At 44.0% G+C, this 15,206-nt stretch overlaps 2 protein-coding genes across 5 annotated transcripts in view; one reads left to right on the top strand and one right to left on the bottom strand.

Moving 5' to 3' along the window:
• Positions 1 to 213: 213 nt before the first annotated feature.
• FAM210B (family with sequence similarity 210 member B) lies at positions 214 to 5,816 on the top strand. Its single transcript, XM_027697583.1, has 4 exons — positions 214 to 224; positions 1,349 to 1,445; positions 3,480 to 3,652; positions 5,080 to 5,816. Exons 1-4 carry the CDS (start codon positions 214 to 216, stop codon positions 5,294 to 5,296), a joined length of 498 nt encoding a protein of 165 aa, XP_027553384.1. The 3' UTR covers positions 5,297 to 5,816.
• A 2,448-nt stretch (positions 5,817 to 8,264) lies between these two features.
• The window catches only part of AURKA (aurora kinase A), a 12,019-nt gene continuing 5,077 nt past the window's right edge, over positions 8,265 to 15,206 (bottom strand). Inside the window, exons 1-9 of one of the 4 annotated variants that reach the window (XM_027697217.1) lie at positions 14,904 to 14,994; positions 14,310 to 14,394; positions 13,013 to 13,295; positions 12,369 to 12,447; positions 11,469 to 11,660; positions 10,698 to 10,836; positions 10,183 to 10,331; positions 9,465 to 9,639; positions 8,265 to 8,948 (exon numbers count right to left, since the gene is read on the bottom strand). In XM_027697217.1, the coding sequence (XP_027553018.1) occupies positions 8,763 to 8,948; positions 9,465 to 9,639; positions 10,183 to 10,331; positions 10,698 to 10,836; positions 11,469 to 11,660; positions 12,369 to 12,447; positions 13,013 to 13,295; positions 14,310 to 14,394; positions 14,904 to 14,929 (1,314 nt within the window). In that variant the 5' untranslated portion in view covers positions 14,930 to 14,994 and the 3' untranslated portion in view covers positions 8,265 to 8,762. Of the gene's footprint in view, positions 8,949 to 9,464; positions 9,640 to 10,182; positions 10,332 to 10,697; positions 10,837 to 11,468; positions 11,661 to 12,368; positions 12,448 to 13,012; positions 13,296 to 14,309; positions 14,396 to 14,826; positions 14,995 to 15,206 lie in introns of those variants that run through there. The other 3 variants (XM_027697216.1, XM_027697218.1, XM_027697220.1) reach the window with 3 other exon arrangements.

Raw genomic sequence — 15,206 nt, 5'->3', positions numbered from 1 at the left:
GAGAGGTGGGACTGTGCGAAGTTCAAGCAAAGTGCTAGGTCCTGTGCCTGGGTCTGGGCAATCCCAGGCACAACTGCAGGTTGGGTGAAGGATGGATTGAGAGCAACCCTGAGGAGAAGGGCTTGGGGCATTGGTGGGTGAGAAGCTCAACATGCCCTGGCCATGTCCATTCACAGCCCAGACACCCCCTGTGTCCTGAGCTGATCCCACAGCATGGGCAGCAGGTGAGGGGGGGATTCTGTCCCTCTGTCCCACTCAGGTGAGACCCCACCTGCAGTGGGACCTCCAGCTCTGGGTCTCCAACATAAGAAGGACATGGAACTGATGGAGCAAGTCCAAAGGAGGCCATGAAGTCAGTAAGGCTACTAGAGCAACCCCCCTATGAAGTGAGACTGAGAAAGTTGGGGCTGTTCAGCTGTGAAGAGAATGCTGTGTGGAAACCTCAAAGGATCTTCGAGTTTCTGAACGGGCTAAACGGAAGCCAGAGAGGGACTCTGTCAGGAACAGGAGTGACATGACAAGGGGGAATGGCTTCAGGCTGAGAGAAGGGAACCTGACACCCCAACAATCCCACCATGTGCCTGAAAGCATTTGTCCAAATGCTCCTTGAGCTCTGTCGGGCTCATTCCCTCAGGTGCTGTCACTGGTCACCAAAGACTTGTTCAGCCTGGAGAAGCTTCGAGGTGACCTAATTGTGGCCTTCTAGTGCCTGAAGGGAGCCGACAAGAAAGATGGAGAGAGGAGGGTCTGAAGGCACTTGGTCTGTACAGCAGGAGGAGACTGAGAGGAGACTTCATTGCAGTTACAACTTCCTCGGGAAGGGCAGGGGAGGGGCAGGCACTGAGCTCTGCTCTGGGGGGACGAGGGACAGGTCCCCAGGGAACGGCTGGAGCTGTGTCAGGGCAGGTTTAGGTTGGATGTCGGGAAAAGGTTCTTCCCCCAGAGGGTGGTCGGGCACTGACCAGGCTCCCCAGGGCAGTGGGCACAGCACCAAGGCTGCCAGAGCTCAAGGAGCGTTTGGACAACGCTCTCAGGGACAGGGACAGGACTCGACGATCCTTGTGGGTCCCTTCCAACCCAGGATACCCTGTGGCTCTGCGACTATTTACAAGCCCCTTGAGTGACATGGAAACGGCTTCAAACTAAGAGATGGTGTGGTGGAAGGTGCCCCGGCCTCACGCAGCCCCGCGAACGGGGCCGCTGCGGCTTTAAGGAGGCGGGTTTGCGGTGTGTGTGTGTGTGGGGCTCGTCATGCGCGCAGGGCCGGGGCCGCCCCGGTGCCACGAACAGCCATGTACCGCCTGGCCCGGCTGTGTCCCCGCCTGTGTCCCCACAGCCCGCCGGGCCCCGCCGGGCCCCGCGCCCCCCGGCCCGCCTGGGCCGCGCTCCGGCCGCCGGTGCCGCTGCCGATCCCCCGGGGCTGCGCCGCCGGCAGCTCCGCCAAGGTACGTGAGGGGGGCGAGGGGGCGCCTCTCGGTGGGGAGCGGGCGAGCTCTGGGTTAAAGCACAAAATGCCCTGACCTCCAAGCGTTTTTCGGGTTTTTTTGGGGTGCCTTTAAAAGTTCGGTCTCACACCCCCTCGCCCCCCCCAACCCGAGGCCATGGGATCGTTAGATCGTGTTTATCCCCGATTTCTGTAGGAGGTGGGAAGCTGTTTTGCGCCTGCCGGTGCCAAGACTGTGAATGTGAGCTTTCCGACATGCCTGGTTTATAGTTTTAATTTCTACATTTTAATTTGCAGGGTGATTTGTGTAGCCTCGTTACAAAGCATAACGGGATGTTTCAGACGTGTTTTCATGCCTTAAATCACCGAAATTATGTGAATAAAATTGTGTTTCTAGCAGAAATACTGTAGCAGCAGCAGCTTTCTTTGCTAAGCTGTGCATTATTCAGGGCATGACCGCCCTGGGTGGTCCAAATAACATCTGCTGAAGTGATTCTATTTTAACGTCTTGCTTCAATATCATTCCAAAATTGCCTGGTGTGTGAGACTGGGAACACAAGTGAATTGGAATGAACTTGAATGATGAGAACAAGCATTTTTTTAGTACATATGATCCATCTGTACCACAGTTCCCCTGAGGCTCATGTACCTCTGTAGTTTGTCAGATCCTGTTTTCTCGGCAGCTTTCTGAGGAAAATTCATGTTTGGCTCCTTAAATAGATAAAGACCATCTTTGTATGAAAAATTCACTGTAAGCTATTAAATCTTAAAATACCATTCAAACCACGCTTGGCTTTTAGAAAAATCATGCTGTAGAATAAATGAGTGTTCTTGACTAAGCATGTGACAGTAATTGAATTGTTGGGACAGCTTTTGGCAGAAGGTATTATGAAACTATTTTGTTATTCAGATAGTTGCATCCAGTAACTCAGTATTTAAATTTTACAAGCTGGGAGTCAAAACAGCATTTTTCCCTCCTCCCCAGTAAATAATTCCTTCCTATAATAACACTGAAGAATAAGAGGGTGAGTTCTGAAACACAGTGAAGCAGCAGCCATGGAGTACAACCATAGAATCTAATTCCTTCCAGGGGCTGAAAGTAATTAGAGTGTCTAACTATGAATCCATTCTTTTGCTTAGTGAGCTTGCTTAAAAAATGGTTTTGAGTGGTTTTTTTCCTCATTTGCCAAATCCTGAGGCTTTTGTGGCAATGCTTTCTTCCTGTCAGTTTTTCTTCTCTGGCAAGCACAGAGAGGTATCCAAGGGCTGTCTTATTGCTATCAGCAGTGTCTGATTTAAGTTTGCTTTGGACTCTGTTTAGTGTGAAGTTTTGCACTTTAAATGTGCCCAGATAAAAAGCTGTCAATCACTTCTAGTCTGACAAACATTTTCAGTGCAGTTGGGCTCTTCACACCAGCCCTGGCAGGTCCTTGTAGTTGTTGTCTACACCGTGGCAACAGAATTGCTCCTCGCTGTCAACACTTGCAGTTCTGCAGTTCTTCCTTTTATCAGCTGATCTACGCAGGGTGATTTATAGGAACTTAAACACTGGATCTCTTCCACCAATGAGTTATTACTAAGCCAGCAGCAGCCTGGTATCAGGTTGGCTTCCAGTGCCACCAGCTGCTTAGCCCTGGAATAAAAAGCTGCATTCCAAGAATTCACTGCAGAAAGCTGAGCAGTGGGTGTAAGCAAGGGGTGCTGCCACAGAGTCTCATCTCTCAAGCAGTTGTGTGGGTGTGCCTCGGAACACATTTGGATTAAATAATCTGATTTTAATTATGAAAATTGAATTATGCAAGAACTTACACCAAGCTCAGTGTATCCCTTTGATAGGAATACTTGGGAAAAGGGAGCTTGCCTGGGCTCTGCCACAGGCATCTGCTCTGCTGATGTGAAAGAGCAGAAGTGTGTTACTGTTTTCCCAAATCACTGTTTACAAGACACTTCTTTCATTATTTCATGTTGGTTCAACTGACTGGAATATGATCTTGTGCTTAATGCTAATAAATACTTTTAATTGTTTTCTCTTTAGGATGCACGTGAACCCCCCAAATACACAGCCACTGATCCCAGTGGTGAGAACAAGAAACTCAACAAATCTCAGCAGCTGAAACAAGTTTTTAAAGAATATGGTGCTGTAGGGGTTTCATTCCACGTTGGAATTTCATTAGTATCTCTAGGAATCTTCTACCTGGCTGTGTCAAGGTGAGGTTTGTACAGTTGTCTGTTGCCCCAAGGTAGTGGTTTGGCCAAGAAAAATATATTAAGCATTGTGCTTATTTCTGGCAGGAGACACGTACCTTATGCCTGTAGGATCTGTACACAGTAACCTGAATTTTGAGTATGGATGGGTCCATAAGTGGGTCTGATCTCCCATCAGCCATGAGAGAAGTTGTGCATGATCTTTTTGCACAGGTTCACCATCAGTGAAAACAGCAGAGACTGCACCAGAGTAACTGAACAGAGGAGAGAATGTCTTTGTTTGGCAGAGATATCTCTTGTTCTCACACAGTGCCATGGTCTGTGGAGATACAGCCATGCAAAAGTGCTGGGGCTTAGAGATAAACTTATTTTTCTGGGTGTTGAACACAGTTTCTGCAGTTGAACTGCGGGAAACAACGGCCACTAAAGCAGGATTAGAGTAAAAAGAACATGCAATGTATATGGAAATTGTGTGTGTGGCTTTGGTGGGAGTGCATCAGGTACAAATGTCTGCTGAGCATGAGGCATGTCAGCTGAGGAGACAAACATTCCCTGCTGCTTCCTCCTGACTCCAGTGGGAATACAGGAATTTCTCCCATTTACTACTTTGTGGCACAGGGTGACAATGAACTCCCAGTTAAAAGGTTCTGTACTGGCAAGTGAAGGGAGAAAAGTCACACTAACAACTTCTTTTGGAAAATTGCTCCAAACACAGGAACCTTGATGAAAGCTGCTATGTGTATAGAGAACTAAAATATTCATGCATTTGGTGGCTAAGGCTCATTTGAGATCCATACTACTTCCTTCACTTGCTAGATTTTTGATAAGATACTTCTCATAGTAACAGCTTTGTACCCCTGTGTTAGAACACTCTAAGCCCAACAACAGGTACCTCATTTGGTTTCTGTTATTCTTTGTTTAAGTGATAAATTTCCTCCAGAGACAGGATAGACTTCATTGTGAAATTTGGAAAGACACATTTCCAACACAAATTCACACTAACTTTTTGAAAATCCCTGTGTGGAGAAATAGATTATTTTCTCTCCAAAGGTTGAGCTGAAGGGTTGGAACTAGATGATCTCTAAGATCACTTCCAACCCAAACCATTCTGTGATTCTATGAGTATTTTCCATGCTGCAACTGTACATTTGGAAAACTAAGGAGATATTTGACTTCACAAGGAACTTGCCAATTTAAGAAAAAAATTGAAATTTGTGTTGTTGATACAGAAGTAATTTAAGCTGTGTTGTTGATACAGAAGTAATTTAAGCTGTTACTGCTGAAATAACCCATTCTTTTCAATATTTAACGGCATCTAATTTGCACATCAATTCCAGAGCTGGAAGTGTGCCATGTTAAACTGTGCTTTATATTTTAAAAAATACAAACCTTGGAATTAACTAAAGGAGTCTCGTTCTGTGTCCCCCCAGTGGTGTGGATATGACTGCAGTTCTCCTGAAGCTTGGTTTCAGTGAATCCTCCCTGCAGTCCAGGATGGCTGCAGGCACCAGCACCTTTGTCCTGGCCTATGCTGTGCACAAGTTGTTTGCTCCGGTCCGGATCAGCATCACGGTGGTTTCTGTGCCCTTTGTTGTCCGGTACTGCCGCAAAATCGGGTTCTTCAAACCTCCTGCCTCCAACCCATGATGATTTGTCACTGGATTTTGGTTTTTAAATGCTCCATATCCACAAAGTTTCTTTAAAAGACTTCCTTGGATTCTATGTTCTTGCTGACCTCACTTTGCATTTCTGACTTGTTCTTTCAGGTAAATGTCACTGTGAGAAATGCTATCCTTACCTTCTTTCCCTTTTGCCACCTCTCCTGTGGAAAAACCCGTTAAAATGGTGTCTGGTTTCCACTGCAACTGGTAGTATAAATGCTTTACAACGAGCAGTCTCTTAACACATTCTGGGGCTTTATAATCTTGCTTTTTGGGCCTTAGTTTTTTTTCCTTGTCAGAACTGAGTCTCAGCATTAGTTCATTACTGTGTAGCTGAGAAACAGTAAGATTCTCTTTCCAGTAGAATAATATCCTACTACACAGCTAGTTCTTTTGGTGAAGGTTTATATTGGAATCTAAAGTGGCAAGTGGGTGTTTCTTTTGTTAGAAAAGGGTTTTATTATGGCTTGTCTTGCAGTACAACACATACACTGAACTTTAGTGGGAGTACCTGCCGTGGTCCTCTAATCTTGCTCCTTCACAAGTACCCATATGATTAATTATTGCAGTGATAACTGTTTTAGCCAGAATAAGTGATGCACTGGTCTGAAACTACAGCTCCATTGTAGTGCTTCCATATTCCAAGATTTTATTGTTTGAAAATGTTTTATTTATAGGCTGGGAGCTGGTCTTACTGAACTGCTTTATTTTAATTTTTTTATGCCTGTAGACTCAGAAGGGGTCTTGAGTAACCAGTGTAACCAGAGTTACCTCCTATGTGAACATACTCCAAAGAGAATCAAGTCAGAGACAAGCTGTGGTGTTTTAATGTCTTGAGATCTGGCTTTGTACTGGAAACACATTTTTATCTTAAAATTAACCCAAGCAGTTTCTGCTCCTGTGGAGGAATCTTAAACCTGCACCTGAAGTCCAGACATTCCAATTCATAGCTTCAGAGGAACAAATCCTGTGGTTTTGACTGAGACTGGTGAATGTACCAATTAGAGCTGCTCTTCCTTTCCTTATTCTATTTTTCTGCTTTTCCTTCCACTTCTATTAGAATGTAGGTACACATTTGCATTTTCACATTCCACCTTCCAGCTAAAGACTGAATCCCAAAACTGAGCAGTCAGGGTAACATTCTGGGGTAAGCCTGGCTTTGAGACTCAGAACTGTGCTGCTGTGAGACAGGCTGAGCCAGATCTGTGGTGTTTTGGACCTGTTCCTCCTTCCAGGTCTTTTCACCTTCTCTTTGTCCTTACACTGGCCCCAAGGTGGCTCTGACAGACCTGCCCATAGAGGAATTTGATTAAAGTAAAAGAGAGGAATTTGCCCTGGTGATCAATTTTTTTTTTCTGAAATTTAGTGAATAGGAAGGAATCACGAGATCAGGATGAGAGTTGGCTGAGGGAGACAAAGAGCAAATAACTTCTTGTTAGGAGCAGCCTATTGCCATAAAATTAAATTGCACCTTAACTCCTTCCTCACATAGAAAGTCCAGCCCAGAGGCAGGTTGGATGCACTGAAGTTTCCCAGCTCCATCTGTACCAAGATAATAACAGAATTCCAGAATAAGTATGAGGCAGCCTTGTTTTCTTCATTTAGAATCAGTTCTGATAAATCTGTCTTGTCCTAAACTTGAAGGAATAGTCAAAGCTTGTTCTTTTTCAAAAATCACATGTAAAGCTGGAATCATTTAAAGCAAATGTACCTAAAAGTCATTAGAAGGCACCAGCACTAAACAAATTTTCTTGCTGTAAAAAGAAACAGCTTCATATAAATTATGACCAGAATTCAGATTACTTAAAATAAAGATGGTTTTATAAACTACTAGCAATTTATGTAGATGAAGTGGGTTTTTTGCAAAGTGTATTTTAAATTAATTTGAGAATATATTTTGAGGTAAGTGCACCTTACATCAAACCCACAGTTAGCTGGATTTCAAGCAACTTCTAGCTGAAGTCAAGAACTTTATGTTGCAATTAGAGTGTAAGACAACAGCCAGATAATAATAAAAGAAGTCCAGAATAAGTATGAGGCAGCCTTGTTTTCTTATTTAGAATCAGTTCTGCTAAGTCTGTTTTGTCCTGAACTTGATAGAACAAGCTTTTACTCTTCCTTCTCTTTCTCAAAATCACATGTAAACTGGAATCATTTAAAGCAAATGTCATTATAAGGCACCATCACTAGTTTTCTTGCTGTAAAAAGAAACAGCTTGATATAAATTATGACCAGAATTCAGATTACTTAAGATAAAGATGGTTGTATAAACTACTGGCAATTTGTTTAGATGAAGTGGTTTTTTGGCAAAGTATATTTTAAATTAATTTGAGAATATATTTTGAATTCTAGAATCCTTGCTTGTAAAAGGATCTTTTTTTAAAAGCGTTTGTAAAATAGTGAAGACGACATTGAAGTCTTATAATGAAAATACAATAAATTGCTTTCTCTTAGTTTGCATGAAGTGTTTTACTGGAAAATAGTTGGTCTGCAGATTTTGGTGGCAAAGGTCCTGACCCTTGGTACACTTTAGAGAATGACTTACAATGCCAGATGTTAACATGACATATCCTATTTGATAACAATACTTTCCAGACCTTTCTCTTAGAAGTGCTTGCAGATCATGTTGTATTTGAATGAAGCAGGCTAAAGTCTAAATAAATTAACAAGGTAAGGAGCAACACCTTTGGTACTTACCTTGTAATCCTGATTTGGGATTGTGGGATAGTAACTCATGCTAATTTAAGATAGTATTTAAGTGCTTTTTTTCCATTAATGCAGTTTCTGTTAATTATGTGTACCTGCTTGGTGGTACCAGCACTCTGAAAAGAACTTTATACCAGCTTCCTTTTTGACAGAGGTGGCAATTAAACTTACTCTGACCACAGAGGAGGAGTTCAGCTGTGCTGCTGTTAGAGACAACCAGTGCCACAAGGAATCCCCACCATGCTGGCTGCAGTGTAACAAATCTTTATTTCAAAGTTGAGTGCTCACATTGAAAACAGACTAGAGACAAAAAATAACTGACACATCATTTTTAAAACACTTGAGAAATGCATTCAACTCTCTCAGTCTCAGGTTACACCACAGTTAAGACACCCTTAGCAGCCCAGGAAGCGAGGAGCAGGTTCCTCCAGGATATTGCACTGTTCAATAAGCCAAAGCTTCCTCTGGTTGGAACAACAAACCATTACCAGGACTGACCACAAAGAGCCTTGAACAGCTTAACACTTACATCAAACCTGGCCCACAAGTACGTGGATATCAAGTATATTAAATATTCCACAACCTCCAGCTGGAAGTCAAAGAACTTTATGTTGCAATTAGAGTGTAAGACAACAACAAGGATTCCAACTGCCATTAGATTCCAAGACCTGCTTTTTCTATTTGTAAGCATTACAGTAGTCACAGTACAAGACTCCTCTTGTTGATCCCATAAGGTCCTCCTAAAACTACGTTTTGGATGGGGCAGCAACATCACTCTTTCTGCTGTTGGGCATCTTTGTAGAGTTTGTTGTGATCCAGGGATGGAGAAGAACATCCTTCAGGGGCAGTCGATGGAATGGGTTGTGCTTCAGAAGCTTGGAAATTAAATCCCTCGCACCTTCTGTTACAAATGGAGGATACTTGAACTCCACCTAAGAAAAAAAGGACACTAAAGATGAGGAAAAAGTTCTTTGGTAATAACCAAACTACAGAACCAAAGATGAGATCATATAATTTCATCATAATCCTGAACAAGGCTCTCACTGCTTGTAGAAGTATTTGTATAGTTGTGTATATTTTCAGCCTGCTTCAAACAAAACTAGTTTGCTGAAACCTTTCTGGGGTATGCAACAGGAAAAGTTAAGCTTATATATTTTTAATAACACGTTGAATGTTAAACATTCATTTTATCAACTAGAAAAGCTGTTAGAAGATGAGTTGCTTTATGAAACATAGAAATTCAGATGTAGGCAGAAACAGGGTAGAACCAAGGAAGCAAGACAAGGTATCTTCAAGTCTCTTTATAGTCATTGCACTGAATGACTGAAGACAGTTTTGGGGATACAGTTTTACACAGATCATTATGTCATGCTACAGTTCTAGTGAAAATGTCATTCGAAATTTCTAGAGCTGAAAGGCAACTTGTCCAAATAAGCCCTGGCACTTACCCTGGAAATAGCTCTGTAGGTTTCCTGATATGTTGTTGCTTCGAATGGTGGTTTCCCTACAAGGAATTCATAGCACAGAACTCCCAGGCTCCAAATATCCACCTTTTCATCATGTGTTCTTCCCTCAATCATTTCGGGAGGCAGGTAGTCAAGTGTCCCACAGAGAGTTGTTCTCCTGCAGGAAAGTCCAAGTTAATCACTGATTATGGCAGTTATAGGATCCATTTCCAGAGCCAGATAAAAACTAATGCTGACCATCATCAGTACCTCAGTATAGTCCAGCTGAATGGGCTCAGCACCACCAGAATATCTGGCAAAGAACTGCCAGCAGTACATTTTCTCCTTCTGTCTCAGTCCCTGCAATCACTTTTCTCTCTCCTTTCTTCACCTCACTTGTGAGAACAAATACAGTCCTCCTTTTTTAGGTGCAATTTCACACTCAGTAAGGAAATAACCATATTGCCAGTGTTGGTCTGTCATCTCAGGGACCACTGTAACCTCCAGCAACCCTCTTTCAGGATCAGCAAGGTTTGAACTGTTGAAAAAACAGGATAACAACACTCCTCTGCTACACCAGTTCACTGTTAAGACCTTTATTGTGGTAGCATTTTTTCCCAGTATTTTAAGAAGTTCATCTCCATTCCACAACTGTGACACAAAAACTGCTATTTTCACTACAGAAAGATTTCACTGCATAAGACAGACATTGAATTCTCACCTAGAAGATGGAGCATGCACTGACCATCCAAAGTCAGCAATTTTTAACTCTCCATTTGAGCCAAGCAGCAAGTTTTCTGGCTTGATGTCTCGGTGAATGACACTCTTGGAATGACAGTACGAGAGGGCATCTGCTAGTTCTGTGATGTACTGTGTTGAGAAAGAACAATCTTTAATAAAGACATTGTCACTAGAGTTTATCTGGCCGCAATACAGCTTTTTCTAGGCATAATTAGTAGTGTTAAGTTAAAGCAATTATTCCTTAAACCCTTGAAATGTGGCAACACAGGCTGTGCCTGAAGTGACCAAGCACTTGCAAAATCAAGCAGTTGTGAACATACAGCACATTATTACACTGTGTTCCCAACTTATTCCTTGTCACAAGCCCATATGCAAACCAGCATCTAAGGAATCTCAGTGTCACAGCAGAACACAGAACTTTATGTGAAGAGCTGGCTTTATCCTGCAGATATTCCAGCTACCAAAAGTGATGTACAGGAAGCTGGAACAACCTACAGTAGCAGTTCTTTGCTCATCAAACTTGGTGAGCTTCTGAAGTTCTTTGTAGACTTCTCCACGAGGTGCATACTCTAGAATCAGGTAGACTCTGCTGGCATCATGGAAATAGCCATATAATCTGAGAATGTTGGGGTGCCTGCAAAGAGATTTAAGTGTTATTCTGAACAAGGTATTTGTCCAAAACCTTTCATTTCCCTTTCCTGCCTCCCCCATTTCAAGACCAGCATGGGAACTTCATCTCATAAGTGTTCCTTCAGCTCACAACAAATCAAAAAGAGCTTCATAGCAGAGAGATGGTGTTCACCAAAGCAGCAGCTTAGAGTCCCTACTGGAAGCAGCCAGCCAAGAGTTTGGCTAATTCACGTCTTCTGAACATAATTTTCTACAGTAGCTGGAAGACTAATTACCACTGAAGGTGCCAATTCCTATAGGTTTGGGAACTGAAGCTTAAGTATTTTCTGTGAAAACTCAATTTCTTCCTATTTTCCAGGAAGCAGAACACCAGAAACAAGCTCAGACTCGAGAAATTGCAGCCACATAAATCCAAGCAGTATTTTTATAATAGGAAGATTTGTTACCAGAATTCACTTCATTGCAAGGCAGACAAAGGTAAATTGTGGTGCAGAAAGGCAGGGTGTCATATCTTTAAAAAGAAACTTCTCTTTTCTTTCAAGAAAGAAGAAATCTTATAATAAATCTTATCATAATCCAGGTTACTTTGTTTATTTGAATGCAAACAAAGCAGAGTAATTAGGCACTAAACTTTACCTAAGATGGGACTGTATTTCCACTTCTCTTCTTAGTTGATGTTCTACACCGGCTTCTTCAAGTTGTGTTTTAAAGAGCACTTTCAGTGCAAGAATAAATTTACTCTGTTTTTCACGTGCCAGGTAAACGTTCCCAAATTTTCCTTTCCCCAAAGGACGACCAATTTCAAAATCTTCAAGGGACCATTGCCTTCTGCAAGAGGAAAGAGAAAGTTAAAAGCTAGATACTTTTTTGGGCTTTGCCTCCTACATTTACAGTCATTTTTAATGCTCCTGTTCAATAGATTGTTAGTGATTTTAGTCTTGAAGAGAACACCAGAAGAATAAAACATGCATGAGGCTTTCCAAAAGGAAGTTCTGAAAGCTATTTTATTCCTTCCTAAAATGTATGCAGATTAACCTTGATAATAAATGGAGACTAACACCAACCACACTACCACAAAATCAAGACTGTCTATACCAAGCTGGGCTCCTTTGGATACATTTAACACAAACACATCAGTAGTGCATGTCAGAACTATTTAAGGCAGCCACAAATCAATCCAACTTCATCCTGAATTAGACTCCAGCCTCTTACCCAGATGAAGGAGGCTTTGTTTTCAAGAGTACATCTCATGATTGGAGCAGCAGCTATCAGTGTTCTCTCATGGGAAGAGCTACTATGCATTTAGTACAAAGTTTTGTTTAGTTTACAGCAAGTCCTTGTTCCTGAGAATTATCAGTTCAAAGGAAGATTTCCTAGTGTTTCACATGTTGTCACTGCAAAGTGTAGGGACCATCAGTCTCCACAACCAAGGGGCTCAAGTAGCCTTCAGTTTAACTGTAGCATGAAGTTCCAGAAGTCAAAAACAAGCCTAATCCAACAGGCCTCAGTTATCTAGAATTTAGGTATAAAACTTACTTTTTAGTCTCTTCACTTTTCTTTTTGGCAGTCTCTTCAGTTTTCTGTTTAGAGGTGCTTTCTGCTTCAGGATTTTTTGCTATGAACAGAGAAGTAAATCAGTTTATGAACCAGACCTACAAACACTCACACGGGAACAAATCTAACCTTTGTGCAATATCTGAAGACGTTCTTAGAATACCTTCTATGACACTTTAAGCAACCTGGCATGGCTAAATGCTGGGAAAGAAACAGTGCTAGCAAAATGTAATTTTAACAGCTTTCTTAAAAAATTAACCCCATGAGGTTCCCCCTAACCCCGAAGTATATTCTTGTGTATAAAAGATAAACATTAATCCTTGAAAACCTGTGATATCTGAGTGCCAATTACATTAACTCACAGCTGGCCAGTGAGCACCTGGAAGTTTTTAACACACATTTTGCCTCTAAATGGTCAGTTTGAAGGTAAGTTTACAAGGATAGTGCATTAACATCTAAGGTGAAGCACGTGCTGCTCTTCTGTTTTGGGGCACAACCAAGAACTTCTCTACAGGGCTGTTCCCAGATTAGCAGCAGCTTTATGTTTCCTGCACTCCACTCTGGTCCACAGGAGTATCCCCAGTGTCACAGCTGTGTGACCACAGGCACATCATCCTCAGAATTACCAGGTCCTGGAGCCTGTTGGGGTTTCTCGCTGCTCTTGCTTGGAAACCGAGGCCTCACAGTGGCCTGGACGGGCTGTTTGGGTCGGAGCTGCTGCGCTGCCGGGTTTTGGCACAGTTTTTGGGTCGACAGCACAGGTTTTTGGGATTGCACAGGAACTCGCTGGGGAAGGTTTGCAGGACACAGGACACGTTGTGCTTGAGCTCCACTGGTCAGTAACCGGCTCTGGGCAGCGTGCTGAGACACAGGGACACGTCTGGGGCCATCCCCAAGGGGATTAGTGACCTGCAAAAAGGAAAGATTTATGTTAATTGTAGAAAAATTTATAGCAGAACTTTTCCACATCTGAAGAACATCAGCCAAAGGTATTAAGACAGCAGATGCTCGCTACAAACACATACCCAGCTTTCAGTCATTGTTGCTCTTAGTACTGTCCACCCAATCTATCTTGCACTGCAAGAGGAGTTCAGCAGAACAAAGCAAATTCAGAAGGTTCACCTGCTTTTATACTTTCAATCTTTTGTTTCCAGTGAGAAAAGTTAATTTAGGCTTATATTTGAGTAAATCTTAGTCATTTTAGAGTGCTTTGGCTACAGTTAAGTTCAAATGCTAACGATCAGCATTCCTACATTTTTGACCCTCTAATTGTACTTATGCAACAGTTTGTACTTTTTTCTCCCCCTAGATACTATTTCTGGTTCAGTTCACTAAAAATAATGCATTGACAGATTCATTAAAAGTAAACTTTATTTATGCTAATCCAAAACCTTACCAGGACTATTTGGTATTAAGTTAAAAAAGTGAGAAAGTGCTTGTGTCCCTAAATAGAAAATATATGTAATCAGGGTGATCTTGAGCACTGCTGCATTTGTGTGTTAACAGCAACATTGACACAGTGCTTGCTTTTGAAAACTGTATCTGGAATAAGTTGATTATACACACTTACTCTCTCTTTAAGAGATCTTAAAGTACTTACAATGTACGGAGGATTTCCCAAATCAAGTAAGTCACACTAATATTAGCAACAATAAAAAAAAGTAAGCTCTGGGCACTGTTCTCTCCAAGAGAAAGCTACAGAAGGATAACATTACCACGGAGTTTGAAACCTCTAGTTCCGGGGAGAAATACACCCCACCAACGCCCCCACTAAAAAATAAAGCAAAAACTGCCAACCCCAGACCCAACCAGACAGACCCACAATGGTCTGTCTCACAAGAATTCACGTAGCAAGACCAGCGATCCAGCATAAGAAACGGCTCAGGAGAACTAATATAAAAACCTCGTAATTCGGACATTTACCTTGGCAGCGCGGCCGGGGTAGGAGGCGTAGTTCTCCTTCTTGCTCCTGTCCATAGCGCCCGAGGAGAGGGACACCCGGCTGGGCCTGGGAGGAGACGGTGGGGAATAGGGGTCAGCTCAAAGAACACGCGAGCTCTCGGGGCTCTTATCAACAACCCCCTTCCACCGCCACCGAACGCCGTCCGGAGCAGCCCCCGCGGTGGGCAGGGACACCCCCACAAAGCCATAGGGACCCCTCGGCGGCAGGGACACCCTCCAGAACCGCAGGGACCCTCCGGGCGGGCAGGGACATCCCCACAACCACAGGGATTCCTCGGCGGGCGGGGACCCCACCCCCCAGAATCACAGGATCCCCCCCACAGAAGGACAGAGACCCCTCTGCGGGCAGGGACCACCCCCCAGCACCACAAGGACCCTCCAGCAGGTAGAGACCCCCCCCCCAAAGCCGCAGGGACGCCCCCAGCGAACGGATACACTCGCACAAAGCCTCGGGACCCTCTCTATCCCTCCCGGTGTCCCTATTCTCACCCCGGTCCGGCCGCCTCAGAGGCCGCTGCGCGTCTGTTTGAATTCAAACCGCCGCGCCTTAAATACCCCTTTAAACCCCGGCCGTCCGCCATTGGCCGCCCTGCCGCGGCCCGCGCTCCCTGACTGGCTCCCCCCGCAGGGCAGACCCGCCCTCCCATTGGCTGCCCCTGTGTGCCCGCCCCCGCCGCGGGGCGCACGCGCGGTGCCCTGCCCTGCCCGCGCCGTGTCGGTGGCCGCGCCGCTCGCGCGTTACGCACTTTGCGTAGCGCCCGCGTCCCGCGGCGCGCGCCGCCCGCGCACTTCCCGCCGGCCGCTTCCGCCGCCGCCGCTGCGCAAAGTGCGTAACGCGCCCGCGCCCCGCCCGCCGCG

This window comes from Neopelma chrysocephalum, unplaced genomic scaffold (genome assembly GCF_003984885.1).
Source record: "Neopelma chrysocephalum unplaced genomic scaffold, ASM398488v2 Primary Assembly neopelma1_119, whole genome shotgun sequence".
Classification (NCBI taxonomy): Eukaryota; Metazoa; Chordata; class Aves; order Passeriformes; family Pipridae; genus Neopelma; species Neopelma chrysocephalum.
This window is presented reverse-complemented; position numbering and strand designations above follow the sequence as displayed.